This window comes from Triturus cristatus, chromosome 12, assembly GCF_964204655.1.
Source record: "Triturus cristatus chromosome 12, aTriCri1.1, whole genome shotgun sequence".
Lineage (NCBI taxonomy): Eukaryota > Metazoa > Chordata > Amphibia > Caudata > Salamandridae > Triturus > Triturus cristatus.
Genome location: NC_140595.1, coordinates 632,484,964 through 632,500,796, shown reverse-complemented (window position 1 = coordinate 632,500,796; position 15,833 = coordinate 632,484,964). Strand labels below are relative to the sequence as shown.

At 47.4% G+C, this 15,833-nt stretch overlaps 1 protein-coding gene across 4 annotated transcripts in view; it reads left to right on the top strand.

Annotated features, from left to right (window-relative positions):
• Positions 1-15,833, top strand: part of BANP (BTG3 associated nuclear protein) — a 973,724-nt gene that overhangs the window by 585,714 nt on the left and 372,177 nt on the right. For 2 of the 4 annotated variants that reach the window (XM_085637629.1, XM_085637631.1), the window contains one exon: positions 102-146. In XM_085637629.1, the coding sequence (XP_085493755.1) occupies positions 102-146 (45 nt within the window). Of the gene's footprint in view, positions 1-101; positions 159-15,833 lie in introns of all 4 variants that reach the window. The other 2 variants (XM_085637628.1, XM_085637630.1) reach the window with 1 other exon arrangement.

Below are 15,833 nucleotides of genomic sequence, written 5' to 3'. Positions count from 1 at the left end.
CCTGAACGTTCTTGGTGTAGTTCTCCCACACTATTGCCCCAGGAGGTTGTTCCATGGGGAATTCCTGAGTTGTGTGTTCATTCTCCTTTCTTATCTTACAGGGTAACCTACAGATACACCAGGTTCACGTGGGACAAGACGGCCAGGTAAGATTAAAGGTGATCTTTTTTAGTCAAAGACAAATCATCCAGATTAATAAAGCTCCGGGAAGTCACTGCTTACCATGGAGGAGCCCCCTCGGGTCGCTTTGCTCGGATGTCTTGAAACACACAGTGTTTTGCTTCTTCTCTTCTCAGATGCTTAGAAGATTAATTGAATGGCTTCTAGGAACTGTCTGTATGAAGGTTACAATCTCCCACAAAGAAATCGTTACACATTGTACCCCACATGTGTTTATGACCTTTGCTTTAGAATATACTGCTGTTGGTTTTTTTAATGCATGCCTAGGATGTATTCTGTCTTTGTGCCACAAAGTCTGGGCATGTGTGTTACTCATAAAGCAAATGCTTATTTAGATTCTGTCCTCTTTCCATTGCTCGAAGGCCAGGAGTTGACTATAAAATACATGTAATGCAGAAAGGTTAAATAATCCCATATACGAATATGCAAGACAGCCTTGATGTATTGCTAAACAACTGTCCACCCTCTTATCTCTTCGGTAGTGCATCTGAAATAAGTTCTATGCAAAACATCAGACTATGGGATGAACCTTTTTATGTCGGTCTTTCTGTTGGGCTATATCTGTTTGGTAATGTCACTGCATCGATATTGCCCTTCTCCCATTCCTAGATTTTTGCAAGAAATGAGCACCATGAGGTTCAGCTGCTGCAGCTGTATTACCCTCCTCTGCTTGCAGAATAGCCTGGTTTCCAGTTTTCCCTCAGCCTGAAAGAAAGCCCTACGCAAATTATCCTCACCGCTCCCTGCCTCAGCTCAGTGTCCTAAAATACTCGGATGAGATGATTGTAGGAACCCTAGTCTTGGAACATATTGTTCACCAATCTCAGATAATTGTTGCAAAGAGAAATATCACTTTCCAAATTTATCTTTGAACATTACACATCTGAAAAATCGTTTTAGTCCACTGATTATTACAACCTAATCTTTCCAGGTAGTGTGTACTGTAGAACATAATAATTCAAAAATAAACAATATGGATCGTTCCCACCCTTTTTAAGTCTTCCTTTTAAAAAGTCAACGTTAATTTGTCTGGAATGGCTGACACTTCTTTCAAGAGAAATTGAAAAGCAGGCAAACTGGTCTGAACTGTCACAGTGCAATGCTTTATCAACTAGCTTCAGTAAGTTCATCCACACATTGGAACAGGGATCTGGGAACCGTGATCCGTGCCATTCTTTAGCTTGCTATGTTACTGTTCAGATTTTGATTGTATTCAACATCTTTTGGCATCTACTACCTGTAAAGCCTGTCTGAGAGTGTAAGGTTACCAGGCACAGTTTGCCCCTCAGTTGATTTTCCTGACCATATGTTGTAATGGACATTATTATACTTACCTTGACTCTATATTGGTAGAACGGTGGCTGTACAATTTTTGGGGGTTAATATTTCAGGCATGATGCTATCACACACGTGACGTCATTGTGGAATCATTGAGGTATAAAAAGACTCTTGCTGCATTAGGTTGGAGCCCAGCAAAAGGGTGCAGAGGCATTGCATGTACCTTGGGCTTCAGGTAACAGAGTATGCTAGTTGCTGTGAAATTGAACATCACTAGTTATGCCTAGGTTTACGAATAGCGGTTTCATGAGTAATGAGGGCTTTTAACCATTAACTGGGTTTGAATGTTCACAAAACGTAGACATTCTCGAACAGACACAGTGTCCCTTGCACCTGAAACCTACAAGAAGTTGAATTCTGCAGCTTGCACTGCTGAACATTACCTTTGAATACCTTGATCTGGAGATAAAATCCAAACCAATCATAAAATACATATAAAAAAGGTTTTCATCCTGAAGAAGCTAACCCCTGAAGACGGGGGTAATCCTCACATTATTGTAGTATGCAGTAGTGTTTTCTTTCTCCTCTTGCTGCTATATTCAGAGTTTCCAGATGTCAAGAGAAGAAAGCGGGAAGAATACTGCTAAACTCAAAGTGCTTACTCCAGTAAATAAATGTACCATGGTAATCATTGTTTTAAGTGGAAGGAGAAGGAAATGTTCTCATTACATGGCCATGACCAAACCATGCTATCAACATGACTTAACATAAGACGTTTGCTTATAACTTAGCCCTTATCACAGGCAGTGGAAATCAGTATCATAATCTCAACCAAATTAACTAAATATCTGATAGAAAAGGGTGTCTAAAATGGGTTAGAAAATGAGAATTGAACGGTGAGCCCCTAAGAATTGAACATCTGCATTCCTTGCTTAAATACAATGATCATCATAGCAGTGTTTTTGAACTAGTAGGTCATCACAAAAGCTCTCAGCTTTTGAGGCTTGGGGCCTGCCATGATGTGTCTGTAATTACGTCACCACAAAATAATGTTTTGCTCTTCAGCAAAGATTCCAAGAGCTATGGAATGCAGGATAATATTTCGTTTCACCACGGCAATAAGCAAATCTCTGTTCCCTTGTAATTATGGCATCTTTTAAAAGCATCCAAGGAGAGGGAGGGATGGGAGTAGGATAGATGATGTGTATGCAAGCGATGTTCTCTTGTTACACATAGACTGTACTCTGTTTCATTATTCACAGACTCTGGGATTCTAAAGTGAGATGCACAAAACACTCATTGTAAAGATGGGCAAACAGCTTGTGTACTGAATCTCTGCATACATCTCCAGTTTTTACAGAATCTGGCTCCAAGTTTATCCCTGTATTTGCACAGAATGGGCTATCATCAACGTCACCTGTTTTGCTTCATATATTTGAATCTGATTTAAATGTCCAACATGCAGAAATAGGCACTGCTTAATCAAGCTCTCTCCTCCCGCCCCACCTGCCCCCTCAGTCAGCAAGGAAAACACCTCAGTAGCACATTTCCCATTCTGGTGGCCTTGAAAGCCTGACTCGAATCCAAGATATTTTGTATCAGGCACAGACCCCGTTCAGGGACATCGCCCGTTGCGTTCACAGACCAGCTTAAGTGCTCTGTGTTCTCAAAAGTATGATGTGCTTCTCATCTCTGGCATCCACAGCCACTATCATGGCTCAGTTCACCTCAGATGGATGCCATTCCACTGTCAGTAGCTGGCATACCCAGCTGTTGCTCCTTATGGATGATACTAGCTACTCGTAAGTACAAGTGAAGCAAAAATATTATTGTTTGAGCCTTCGTGTTACATGCGAGTAGAAATCACAAAGCTCTTCTGAAGAAACTGCGTTTCAAAGGTAGTGGATGTCCCTTCCACTCTATCACAAGTGCATTACAGCCTATGGAACTTGTAATAAGAAGGACGGTATATCTCTCACTTTTTGACAAAGTATACCATCCGCCAAATACTAAATAAAGTTATTTCTCAAAGTGAGCCTCCCAACTCCATTTACTTTCTGGGGTGCTTGAGGACATCTCATCTGACTCTTATCCTGGTTTCTGAAGGCCAACTTTTTTACAAAGCCTTCGAAATGTTGGGGCAAAGTGCTGTGGAGGATTAGGTAAAGTGGAATATTTGAAGGAGGATCCACAGTGAAAATGTAGCTTGATTTTGAGCTGTAGTTGATTCAGTTCTTCATGCATTGTGAAACTCATCATTGAATGGCTTTTCATACATAGATAGAAAGTCTTAAAGGCAGTGTTTAATATTAGCAAATGGTTTCCGGGGCTCGATACCAACACTTAATTTTCAACACCGGCATTTATGACACTGCCACATGGTGGTAGTGTTTGTGTAGTTCAGAATCTGTTAGAGACATCTAACAGCAGATTCCTTACTTTAGAATCGTCCCCGAGGCGCAAAACAGGATCCCAAAATTCTGTCCACAGTACGTCTGTGCGTCGGAAAATGGCGCTGCACGACTCCGTATTAATGTCATCACACAAAGTGACATCGACAGAGTTCATGTAAGCCCCTCGCAGATGCGCTGACATCAGTTCCTTATTTGCCATGCTTGCAAAGCAGGTCTGGAGTGGTTACGGGACTGTTTTTCAGCCCATCTCCACATTTTGTGTGAGAAACAGTGTGCTTTTTGCAATGTCTACAGGGTTTAAACCCTTTGGATCTTGTGACAGACAGATGTCGGTCACAGATTCCCATACCATCTGTGGTGCCTGGGAGCCCACCATGACTTGGAGGATTGTGACTCCTGTTAGTGGCTACGCCGAAGGTGTTGGGATAGCGTTGAATAAAACCTCTGATCAAGCAACTATCTGAGTAACTCCTCGTCCAAGTCCAGAGACCAGTTCAGGAGCTGTTATGGTGTGGGGCCGTCTCCATTGACATCGAAGGAGGCTTCGAAGCACCAATGTTCGAAACATAAGTTTGTTTCTCAATCAATCAATCAGGTGTTTGTTGAGCGCGACTACTCACCCGTAAGGGTCTCAAGGCGCTGGGGGGTGGGAGGGGGTCGCAGGTTCCAGTCCATCAAGGAGGGGGTCAGTTGAAGAGCCAGGTTTTTAGGTTTCTTGCGAAGATGGGGAGCAAAGGTTGTTCCAGGCTCTGGCAGAACGGAAGGAGAAGGAGCGGCCTCCCGATCTGGTCTTTCTGGTGCGGGGTACCATGGCGTAGGAGAGCTGGGCTGATCGTAGGGTCCTTTGGCGTGTGTGGAATTTGATTCAGCTGTTCAGGTATGCTGGTCTGGTGTCGTGGAGGGCCTTGTGAGCGTGGGTGAGCATCTTGAAGATGACTCTTGCCTCGATGGGGAGCCAGTGGAGTGTGCGTAGGTGCTGGGAGATGTGGCAGTGTCTTGGCAGGTTAAGGACCAGTCTTGTGGCGGCGTTTTGGATGTTCTGTAGCTTGCGGGTGAGGTTTTTGTTTATTCCGGCATTGAGTGCGTTGCCGTAGTCGAGCCTGCTGGTGACCAGGGCGTGAGTGACGGTCTTTCTGTGTTCGAGGGGGATCCATTCAAGGCCTTACGTTTCTGACACGGTCTCCCAACCTTCGGTTGTGGAGCGTTCTCCGAAGTCCACTCAGCACCTCCTTTAATATCCTGGAGCCAGCGTGACTCTAACCCAAATGCGAGATGTTACATTTCCTTGATTAAAGTCTTTGGACATCAATTCTACTTTGGCATGCTTTCTAGCCCCAATGAGGTGGGAGGTGCCCCAACTGGATCCTTGCCAGCGGGTTTGCCCTCGGTGCCAGTCAGGCCCTCTGAATCTGTTATCAGATTCAAAATGGTGCAGGTGCACAGCCCTTCGGGGTCTTTACCTTTGGAGACAGGTCAGTCAATGGCATCAGTGGAGCCGATCGGCCGCAGCAATATCTCTTCCCGACATCAACACATCGGCATCAGATGCAGCACCAATGGAGCCGTCCACTTTAGGTAATTCTCAGTCTCTCCCTATACAGCCTGTTTCAGCTCTTCCTCCAGAAATGCATAGTGTGGCAGGCGAAGGGAAGAATATATGGTGTCAAAACCCTTTGGGTAACACTGTCCAGCCTCCCTTGGAGGAGAATTGACTGACTGAACTGGGTGACGCTAGTGTACTAAAGTCCTCCCCAGTTTCAGATTTACTCTCTCCTCCTGGTATGGCAACAGAGGTTAGTTCCTCTTATGCTGAGGTATTGAGGAGGGCAGTTGTTGTCTTAGAATGCCAGCTTCCCTCAGTGAAATTATCCACCGACCCTTAGGTGGATGTTCTTCACCAGGGTAAAACAGTAGCAGAGGCTTTATTCTCTTATAATGAGTCCCTATACAACGTATTGTTAGGGGCTTGGGCAAGGCAGGTAACGGAAATGCCTGTAGACTGGGCTATATCCCATAGGCATTGCCACCCCCCCCCCCCCACCCTCCTGGAGATCCTAATTGTCTCTTCAAACATCCCTCCACAAAAGGTCTGGTTGTGCAAGTAGCTACAGCCTCTACGGACACAAATGTCCTCCCTCTGGTTCCACCAAGCCCAGAGCCCAGATGGCTGGAAAGTAGTGGTAGAAATATTTTCTCTTCCGTTAGTGCAGCATTACAGTCTTTGAACACTACATGTGTTCTCATCAGGTATTCCCATGCACTATGGGCCTCAGTGGAGAGTTTGCTGCCTTCTCTTCCAGAGGAAGCCAAAAGTGAACTGCTACAATTAGTGTAGGATGGTCGAGAGGCGGCAAAATTCACCATAAAATGTGGTATGGACACCACTGGTTCCATGGGTAGAGCTATGGCTCAATCCTTTGCACTATGCAGACATGTATGGCTGCGTCAGTCTCGGTTTTCAGACCCTGTACAAAATACCCAGAAAGATATGCCATTTGATTGTGTACATTTATTTGGTGTACATGCTGTTTCCGCTTTAAGGTGATTTAGAGCTGCACGGTGTGATAAAGATGCCTAGACATGTCTTTGCAGGATCTGGTTGGCTCTTCTTCCTTTCTGACTTGTGTGGACAGAAGTGTTTATACAAGCCTTAGTTGCGATGTGTATTCTTCTATTTGCAACCAGTGTGTCGTTTCTGCTTACTGCTGGTTCACTCAGCCTTTCAACCTTCTGAGGCTGATAAAATGTGTACCAGTGACGTGGGTTACTATGCACGTGTTATTTGACGTCCGCATACCCTTTGTGGTGGAGTGCACTTTCCAAATACACATTTATGTTTTGTTGGCTTCCACTCTTTTTTTTGGAGTATTAGTTATGCTTTACTACGGCTATAAACCTCTCTCTCTCTGTTTTGCAGAGAAGGTCTGGCTCGGATGAAACTCTATAAGGCATAGATGTATTGCTCCATGGCACGACCTGCTGTTCTGTGTTACTCAAGTATCGTACGGTTCTGGATAGGTACACCAGTAGTTATTATTGTATAGTAATTCGGCACATTGTCCTACTATCATTGGAATCGTTCTTCCTACGTTTCTGTATCTTTATGGCCTTCCTTATTGTGATACGTACTGCAGTGCTTATGCGGTGAGCATGCATGGGTTCGGTTCCCCTCAAGGGTGCGAGTAGTTTTCTATTCATCTTGATTGTTGGCGTCTACAATGGTTGATTTGCTGACATGGATCATTTTATTCCCATGCTTTTTAACGTCTTGTCACTTCACTTATCTGAGGTTTTTCAACAGGTTTTTTAAATTGTAAAGTGTGATGTTGCTGACCTACATTATTATGAATGTTCAGTCTTTTTCTCTGGTTCTAGATCAGTTTTGTTCTAAGTTAGAGACTTTTAGTGGTCTCAGTTCGCAAGACCCTCCTCCCGGGATGGTATGCTTTAGTATTTGATTCTAAAGTAAGAAATCTGTGGCTAGATGTCTCTATCAGATGAAGTTACTTACCTTCGGTAACACATTATCTGTTAGGGGCCGCATCTAGCCGCAGATTCCTTACGACCCGCCTATCCTCCCGGCTCTGCGAACGGAGTCCTCTTTGGTCTCAATAATTTAGGTATGCGACTTCATATACTGCACTAAAAACTCAGTGATTATTTGAGACTGAGTCCTCTTTCGTCTTAATGTTTCCGTTATAAAACCCATACAGAATCTTAATACAGTGATTTTTTCACACAAAGGTGTCTTTTAGTTCGAGGCATGTGGGCTGCTGAATTCATATCTGTGCATAGATCGCCGCCTAGTGTTGGGTCCGGATGTTTGCACGTTGTTGTCCTGGAAGAGTCTTCGAAGTATCCTGGGATAGGTGACTCCTCCCCTGGACTACAGTGCGCATGGGCATCCTCTCCATCCTCAGATTGTTTTTTTCCGCCATTGGGTTCGGATGTGCTTATCTTGACTCAAGTTAGGAAAAACTTTTTCTAGGACAAAAGGCCTTTAGTTCGCGTCGGTATTGTTCCCGATCGGTATCGATATTATCTTGTTAGTTTACTAACTTCCAGAACCAACTTTTTCGCATCTTACCCGACCATCGACCCGTCATCGACGATGGAATCGAGGACACCATTCAAGCGGTGTCCTGTATGTAATGCGAAATATCCCCACATCGACGTCCATCCGGTGTGCAACAAATGCCTTTCACCGGATCACGACGAATCTACATGTATGGCCTGTGCCCGATTTCGATCCAAGAAGACTCTCCGGAATCGACGAGCAGCGAGACTCGAGGCGCAGCAAGCGGCACCGGCCCCGGCCGACATCTTCAGGGCCGAGAACGAAGATGTCGAAGAAGTGGAGAACCTACCCTCCAGTCCCGCTTCCGAACATGACTCCGGATCGGAAGACGTCGAAGAAAGACTCTTTCGCAGAGATGAAGACGACACCGAGGTAGGAGACTACAATGAGGCCTTAGGGGCCGAAGAGAGTAGCTCCGGTGACGAGCAAGGCCTACCCGTACAGACTGAGGATATCCCAGTGCGCCAGTCTATGGCTCCGGTCGAGGGATCGCCTTCGGGCCTTACCCAAGACCTATCCCGCAGTTCTTCGGCCCCGCCCTCTGGCCCGGCCTCGGACATTCAGCGGCAGCCATTAATGCCCAAACCGGCTGGTTTCCCTTCTTCGAAACCGAAACCAAAAGCTGTATTGGTTCAACTGAAACCGAAACCGAAAGTGGCGCTGGTCGGATCGAGGCCCACCACACCTTCGACGCCAGCAAAACCCGTCGGCACCGAGCGCACCAAACGAGACTTCGGTGCCGAGCTTGAAGCGGCCGACGTCGGAGTCGACATACGGAAAAAGACCTTCGGTGCCACCAAACCTACTCGGCTCCCGGCACCGACGCAATCGGCTCCGACCCCAAAGGTCAAACTGCCTGCTGCGTCTCACACCGCTTCGACGGCACCACCAAAGCCACACTCATCGAAGACGTCGACGGCCATTACCGCCCCTCGACTCGATGACTCACCGGCGCCGAAGAAGTCCACGCCCGCCTCTACAGAACCGGTCGGCGCAAAGGAATCGATGGCGCTCCAGGTGCGACCTGTTGCTGCGCAACGCACCAAAAACAAAACGGTCCTCCAGGACACGTCGGGCTCCGAGCCGATAAAAGCTCCAACAGCCTCTTCGGCTCCGGCCAACATTACTTTTGGCCTGCCACCATCCACGGCCCCGAAACTGTTCCAAATCAGGACACGGGTCACACACACCACGATCACGCCTGCCGAACGCTCTGCGGAGACGTGTCTATCACATCTCATCGACGCCGACACTGGCAGGATGATTATCCACAAAAGGAGAATAACTTCTGAGCCAGCTTTGGACTCCTTCCGGATCCCGCTTAAGAGAAAGCTGCCAGTGGCTTCGGAACCAGTTCTTTACGAACCTTTCCATTCACCCTACCAGGATACACAGTCCTTCTCTCCCACACACTCCGACATGGATGCGTTGGAGGACTACATGGGTGACCAAGTCCCCTACCCCGAAGAGATGGACCCTGAAGGCCAACAGGACCCTGATCAAGCTTGGGATGACCCTGTAGACTCAGGTGCACCTATGGATGCACAGGACCCGCAACTCTATGGAGCAAAAACATCTCCCACAGAGGACACTGCCGCGTTCAACGCTCTAATTGAACGTGCTGCGGCCAATCATGGGGTGCAACTTCACTCTGACACCGTCGAGGACGACTTTCTCATGGATACTTTCGCATCCTCAGAAAGGAATATAAAGACTCTGCCCATGTTAAAGGGTGTCCTCAAACCAGCAAAGGACATCTTCAAGGAACCCACCAGGGCAAGAGTGATAAACCCCAGGATCGACAAGAAATACAGATCAGCGCCTGGGGACCCCACTTACATTAGAGGCCAGTTACCTCTGGATTCCATTGTCGTTGCGAATGCTCGCAAGAGGGCACACTCGCAAACAACAGGTGATGCTCCTCCCCCGGACAAAGAGTCCAAGGTGCTAGAGACCTCTGGCAAACGGGTTGCCGCGCAGGCAGCTAACATATGGCGCATTGCCAATACTCAAGCGCTCCTCGCTCGCTACAATCGAGCGCACTACGACACATTAGGGCAACTACTCCAACATCTCCCTGACCAATTCAAAGAAGGTGCAGAGATCCTCATCAGGGAGGGACAACTGCTCACAAATGCATCCATTAAGTGTGCACTGGATGCCGCGGATACAGCTGCCAGAGCCATAAACACTAGCGTCATGTTGCGACGACACGCCTGGTTGCGAATCTCCGAATTCAAACCGGAGGTACAAAATAACATCCTCAACCAACCTGTCAACCCCGACTACTTATTCGGGCCGGAGGTTGACACCACCCTAGAGAAAATAAAAAAGGACACAGACACTGCAAAGTCCATGGGGGCCCTACAAACGCAGTCCTTTCGGAGCGGCTCCTTTCGTCGCCCCGGAAATAGAGGAGCAGGTAGAGGACAGGGGTCACAGCAAACATACAACAAGGGCAACACACAAAACACCTACGATAAAAACACCCGGGGTGGATATCGTGGCTCCAGCACAAAGGGCAGAGGACGCGGCTACGGCAACACCAGGTCCTCCCCCAAGAACAAGCAGTGACGCCCTCTCCCTTCCTCCCGACCACATAACACCTGTCGGGGGAAGGCTACAAAGGTTCCTGTCCACGTGGAACTCCATCACCACGGACAGGTGGGTCAAAGATATTGTCAAATACGGTTACTGCCTAGAATTAACCTCAACTCCACCCACAATACCTCCAAAAAAACGTCCTATGTCCTCAGAGCACTTAACGCTCTTACAGCAGGAGGTGCAAAGTATGCTACTAAAAGGCGCAATAGAGGTCGTACCCGTCCACGAGCAAGGTACGGGGGTGTACTCCCTGTACTTTTTAATACCGAAAAAGGATGGGTCACTCAGACCTATATTAGACCTGAGACCCCTGAACCAGTACATTCTTTCCGAGCATTTTCACATGCTCACTTTACAGCAAGTCCTCCCGCTGCTCAAGCAGGGAGACTTCCTGGCCACACTGGACCTCAAAGATGCGTATTTCCACATACCCATTCACCCCTCACACAAGAAATACCTCAGGTTCACTGTTCAAGGGCAGCACTACCAATTCAAAGTCCTTCCCTTCGGCGTGACAACAGCACCCAGGGTGTTCACAAAGTGCCTAGCTACTGTAGCGGCACATCTACGGAGGCAGCACATACACGTCTACCCTTACCTGGACGACTGGCTCGTTCAAGCGAAGTCAGCCCAGCAATGTGCCAGCCACATGTCCCGCACCATTCACCTCCTTCACAGTCTGGGTTTCTCACTAAATTACCCAAAATCCCATCTCCAGCCCGCACACGTACAACAGTACCTAGGTGCGACTATAGACACTCTGGCGGCCACAGCTCAGCCAAATTTAGTGAGAATCAACAGCATGCAAATGCTGATTTCCAAGTTCAAACCACAACACTCCCTTCCCGCGCGAGTGTTCATGCAGCTGATAGGCATGATGGCCTCCTGCATTTTCATAGTCCCACACGCGAGACTACATATGCGCCCGCTTCAGGAGTGCTTAGCACGTCAGTGGAATCAGGCTCAAGGACAGTTGAAAGACCTAGTGTTGGTGAGCGGTCGGGCATACAACTCTCTGCATTGGTGGAATCCACAAAACCTTTGCAAGGGCCGACCGTTCCAAGAGCCTGTCCCACAGATAATACTGACGGCGGACGCGTCTCTCCAGGGATGGGGAGCTCATGTACTCCATTACACAGTGCAGGGACTATGGACAACACAACAAAAGAAGATGCACATCAACCTTCTAGAACTGATGGCAATCTTCCTGGCTATGAAAGCATTCAAAGTACACTTGTGCAACAAAGTCGTGTTGATCCGGACGGACAACATGACTGCCATGTACTACATACAGAAGCAGGGAGGAACACACTCTCCACAGTTGTCTCATCTGGCTCAGAGCATGTGGAAGTGGGCCATTCAGAGGAACATGTTCCTCATGGCAGAACACCTCCCCGGCAAGGACAACCAGATGGCGGATCTGCTCAGCAGACACAGCCACCAGATGCACGAGTGGGAGTTACACCCATCAGTACTCCAACCGTACTTCCAGCAGTGGGGTCATCCAGAGATAGACCTATTCGCCACAAGCGAAAACGCAAAATGCCAAAGCTTTGCCGCCAGGTTCCCACATCCGCAGTCGCAGGGCAATGCCATATGGATGAACTGGTCCGGCAGATTTGCGTACGCTTTTCCCCCAGCACCACTGATACCGCTGGTGACATGCAAACTCAGACAACACTCACTGACACTCGTCCTGGTTGCTCCAACGTGGGCACGCCAGCCGTGGTACACCACCTTTCTCGAACTTTCCGTGGTGCCGCATCAAAGGCTGCGGGTCAAACCCGAGCATTTGACGCAGAACCATGGAGAGATTCAGCACCCAAATCCGCAACAGCTGAACCTGGCAATCTAGCTCCTGAAGTCCTAGAGTTTGGCTACCTAAACCTGCCACCTGACTGTATGGACATCATTAAGGAGGCCAGGAGACCCACTACCAGAGCTTGCTATGCAGCCAAATGGAAAAGGTTCGTCATTTACTGCAATAATAATGACATTAACCTCTTCGATGCCGATGACGGAACGGTTCCGTCATGCACGCCGGTTGGGCTGTGCTTATGACGGAACCGTTCCGTCATGGCCCCGCCCGCGCTCAGATCTTTCAGCACTGCGCGGGAATCCGCGCAGCGCTGAAGAGGTTAACCCGCTAGACGCATCCATCCAAAACATTATTTGTTACCTATTACACCTATACCGATGCAATCTGGCGTACACCTCTATACGTGTCCATATGACCGCAATATCAGCCTATCTACAAACCAGGCAGCACCTCTCTCTATTCAGAGTGCCTGCCATCAAAGCATTCTTGGAAGGACTCAAAAGAGTCATTCCACCTAGCCACCCACCAGCTCCAATGTGGAACCTCAACTTGGTCCTCACACGCCTGATGGGTCCACCCTTTGAACCTCTACACTCATGCGAGATTCAATTCCTTACCTGGAAAGTAGCTTTCCTAGTAGCGATAACTTCTTTACGAAGAGTTAGTGAACTCCAGGCACTAACCGTTCAAGAGCCATTTATACAGGTTCACGCCAACAGGGTCGTACTACGTACCAACCCCAAATTCATGCCTAAGGTAATATCGCAGTTCCACATGAATCAAACTATTGAACTGCCTGTTTTCTTTTAAAACCCACAGACTGTCGCAGAAAGGGCACTCCATACACTAGATGTGAAAAGGACCCTCATGTATTATATCGACAGGACCAAACCCTTTAGGAAAACAAAACAACTTTTCGTTGCCTTTGCCCCACACCACAAAGGTAACGCTATCTCCAAAGCAGGTATAGCCAGATGGATCGTTAAATGTATTCAAATTTGCTACCAAAAGGCTAAACGCACATTAACGATTCCACCACGAGCCCACTCAACACGTAAGTTAGGGGCCTCCATGGCTTTCCTAGGAAACATTCCTTTGCATGATATCTGTAGTGCAGCCACCTGGTCCACTACACATACATTTACCAAACATTATTGTGTAGATGTGCAATCAAAACAGCAGGCAGCTGTAGGACAGGCTGTTCTCAAAACTCTTTTTCAGACCGCTGCAGCTGGCACTGGTAGCCGCCGCTAATAAGAGGGCACTGCTGTATATTCTATGCACAGATATGAATTCAGCAGCCCACATGCCTCGAACTGAATATGCTACTTACCAGTATGCATCTGTTCTTGGCATGTAGGGCTGCTGACATTCATATCGCCCTCCCTCCTCCCCGGCGCCTGTAGCAGCTGCAGCTCTCAGAATTACTGTAAAGCATGGTCATCACTTTCTGTATCTACTCCATCACTGCCACAATGGCGAAAAACAATCTGAGGATGGAGAGGATGCCCATGGGCACTGTAGTCCAGGGGAGGAGTCACCTATCCCAGGATACTTCGAAGACTCTTCCAGGACGTGCAAACATCCGGACCCAACACTAGGCGGCGATCTATGCACAGATATGAATGTCAGCAGCCCTACATGCCAAGAACAGATGCATACTGGTAAGTAGCATATTCATTTTAGCACACTGATTCAGTAGCCAGTTTCTGCAGGTGACTCCAAGTTTTGAGCTCGGAAAATAGTCACGGAAGAAACTGACATCAGCGCATCAGTGAGGGGGTTACATGGACTCTTTCGACGTCACATTGCGTGATGACGTCGATACGGAGTTGCATGGCACCCTCTTCCGACACGCGGATGGACTGTGGAAAAAATTTCCGGATCCATTCTCGCGCCTGGGGGAGGATTCTAAACAAAGGAATCTGCGGCTAGTTCCTGTCTCTACCAGATAATGCGTTACCAGAGGTAAGTAACTTGTTCAACGTGCATGCAGTTGTTGTTCATGAATTCAATATATATTAAAATGACTAATACCTGCCTCCCTAGCAGCTCTTATAGCTTTGGGGCCTTGAATAGTCTGAATTGTCACACTTGTGACAAGCACCACATTCCCTGAACTTTGGTTCTACTCTGTACCTCAAAGAATCCTCCAAGCCCTTAGCAATCATCTCCTTTTTGAATATCTGCTGTTTCTTTCTGCGACGTAAATGTTACAAAGCTCAGATGTGAGAAGATGTGTGCTCTGGAGCCTTCAAACAAGAGGCAATCCTTCCTTGTTGCCGCTTTCATTTCGCACTGGCCACTGCTGGCCAGTTCTACAAACACAATGCAATTACCTTTGTGTTTCTCCGCAGTGCTTTAATAAGGGAGTGCAGTGGATTCCAGTACCAAGACTTGAGGTGCCATATCTCTCTCCAGTACCACTAGTTGTAAGAAATATGCACGAGTTGCTCCAAGGACTGGTAGCCACAGAGGACACAGTGTCTTTGCTTTTGCAGAGTTTTCTAAGTAATGCACCTTATCCTCGCAATTTGATATGGATGCCACTGTTGGGCTTTCAAACCTCTAGTAACATTGCAGGACATCTTCAAACAGCCTTTGATAACTTCTGCTTGGTGATTTAGGGAGCGAAACAACTTCTCAACAAATATTCTATCCCTGACTTCCTCCACTGCTACCTCCACTGCTGAAAATACATCTTGATTTGTATTCTGTGTGTAGTGCTCTTTAAGTCTTTCAGCACTTTTGTATCTCGTTCTCGAAGAAACTAGCTTTCACATCTTCACACTAACTGGCATTTAGACTACTGGACACTTTTTGAGACTGGCTCTGTAAATTCAACAAAAGTTACTCTTGTTTCACCCCCTGTTCTTTTTCCCCCTTTTTTTGAGGTGGGGTAGGCAGTTGCTTAATTCCCCACTGCTCCAGGCTAAAAGGGGTAAATCCCGTGGCCCAAGGCACTGTCGTCATTCAGTATTGGTGGGTGTGAGGGGGAATGAACAATCAGCATATTGTCAAGCCACGCGCAGCATTTTCCTCTTTCTCCCTCCTCTCCTCCACTCCTCGTTCCTAACCCAGGAAAATCTACCAGTGTCATCTTCAAGGAGCTGGCCTTCCTCTAAGGTGCTGTGTTATTACCAAAGGACCAATGAACTGGTATTGATTTCTACCATGTTTGTGGTCACTAGAGCTTGGCCATCATATGGCCACTGGTATATATAGTAATGCTGGTGATCAAGTCTGTGGTAAATCATGGATCTTCAAGGTGGGATTGAATCCGAAGATGCTTTGTGAGTCGCTCCAACACCTCCAACACCTCTAGAGAATCTCCACCACTTACAGGAAGACCTGCCTCCATCTCTCAGTGGTTTTTCACAGACCCGAGGTCTAGACTGAGCTGAAGCTCCAGGAGAAACCATCTTGATACCTAGCTGTTAATATCTTTAAAATATTCGCT